The following is a 1,043-nucleotide window of genomic DNA, read 5'->3' on the forward strand; positions in this document are numbered from 1 at the left end:
TCTCATTGATTATAACGGTTAGACATTTTGGTAAAAATTTATAGAGAAAAAATGATGCCATTTTTAAACTATAATATTAATAAATCCAAATTAATGTCTTTAATTTTAATAATCATTCTCTGAATTGTATATATATATATATACGTATCACCCATTATTATATTTTTATAATTTGATTTGATTTTCAGGAAATTACAAGTAAATTCTAAGAGGAAAAAATATATGATATGAAGTTGGTTAAAATTTTAAACGTGCGAATGTCTCTGAATTTAAAGATGGAAGTAAGAACTCAACGATCGAATGAAAATTGGTTAAATTCGACTTGGGTAAATGGTATTGACGGGTAAAAAAAGTACAAATAAATAATTTTGAATCGTGGTATTTCGCTTGTACAGTTTTATACTCTATGGTTTAAAACGGTCATGGCCATGTTCATTACGTTGACGTCGTTGGTTTGTTAAAGTATGGTAGAATTGCCCGGTTAATTTATTACAATTTTCAATAATTTTAGAATAGAATTTATAACATGTCAAGAATTAATCAGTACTTATTATGGTTTGCTAACGAAAATTGTGATTTTAGACTTCCCGTAAGTTGTAAATTAAATGTTGTGTTCATTGTTTATATGTGTTATGTTTGACCGCTTTTTTTTTTTTTTTTTTTTTTAGGAGATTCAATCGATTATACAATTGTACAATATTTCTGTTAAATGGATTGAAGGACCCAATGACAGCCCATTTTGGGTAGTAGAATTGTCATACGAAGATGCTTGTACAATTGCAAGTCGTTCGGTGTTACTTCGAAGCGTTATCAAATTATGGGGATTTGGAAAAACTACCGACGAATTACACGACAGTATAAAAAATTATCCATCCGAATTAATTAGTTCAAAACTTAAAAGTGATTTATCATTTTGTGTCAATGTGGAAACATTCGGTAAAACATTTACAATGAAAGAAAAAGTTGATAAAATTGAACTTTTTAATTATTTGCCAGCTCAGGACCAGTTAAACTTAATAATCAGATGTGACACTTTATTATAT

At 27.8% G+C, this 1,043-nt stretch overlaps 1 protein-coding gene across 1 annotated transcript; it reads left to right on the forward strand.

The window, feature by feature from the left end:
* Positions 1 to 231: 231 nt before the first annotated feature.
* Positions 232 to 1,006, forward strand: Phum_PHUM619770 (uncharacterized protein; the record flags this gene model as incomplete). Its single annotated transcript, XM_002433221.1, has 3 exons — positions 232 to 326; positions 512 to 589; positions 669 to 1,006. Coding segments are annotated over 3 exons (511 nt in total), but the record flags the coding sequence as incomplete, so codon positions are not given.
* Between the last annotated feature and the right edge of the window lie 37 nt (positions 1,007 to 1,043).

Source organism: Pediculus humanus, genomic scaffold, assembly GCF_000006295.1.
Source record: "Pediculus humanus corporis 1103172108662 genomic scaffold, whole genome shotgun sequence".
In the NCBI taxonomy this organism is placed as follows: Eukaryota; Metazoa; Arthropoda; class Insecta; order Psocodea; family Pediculidae; genus Pediculus; species Pediculus humanus.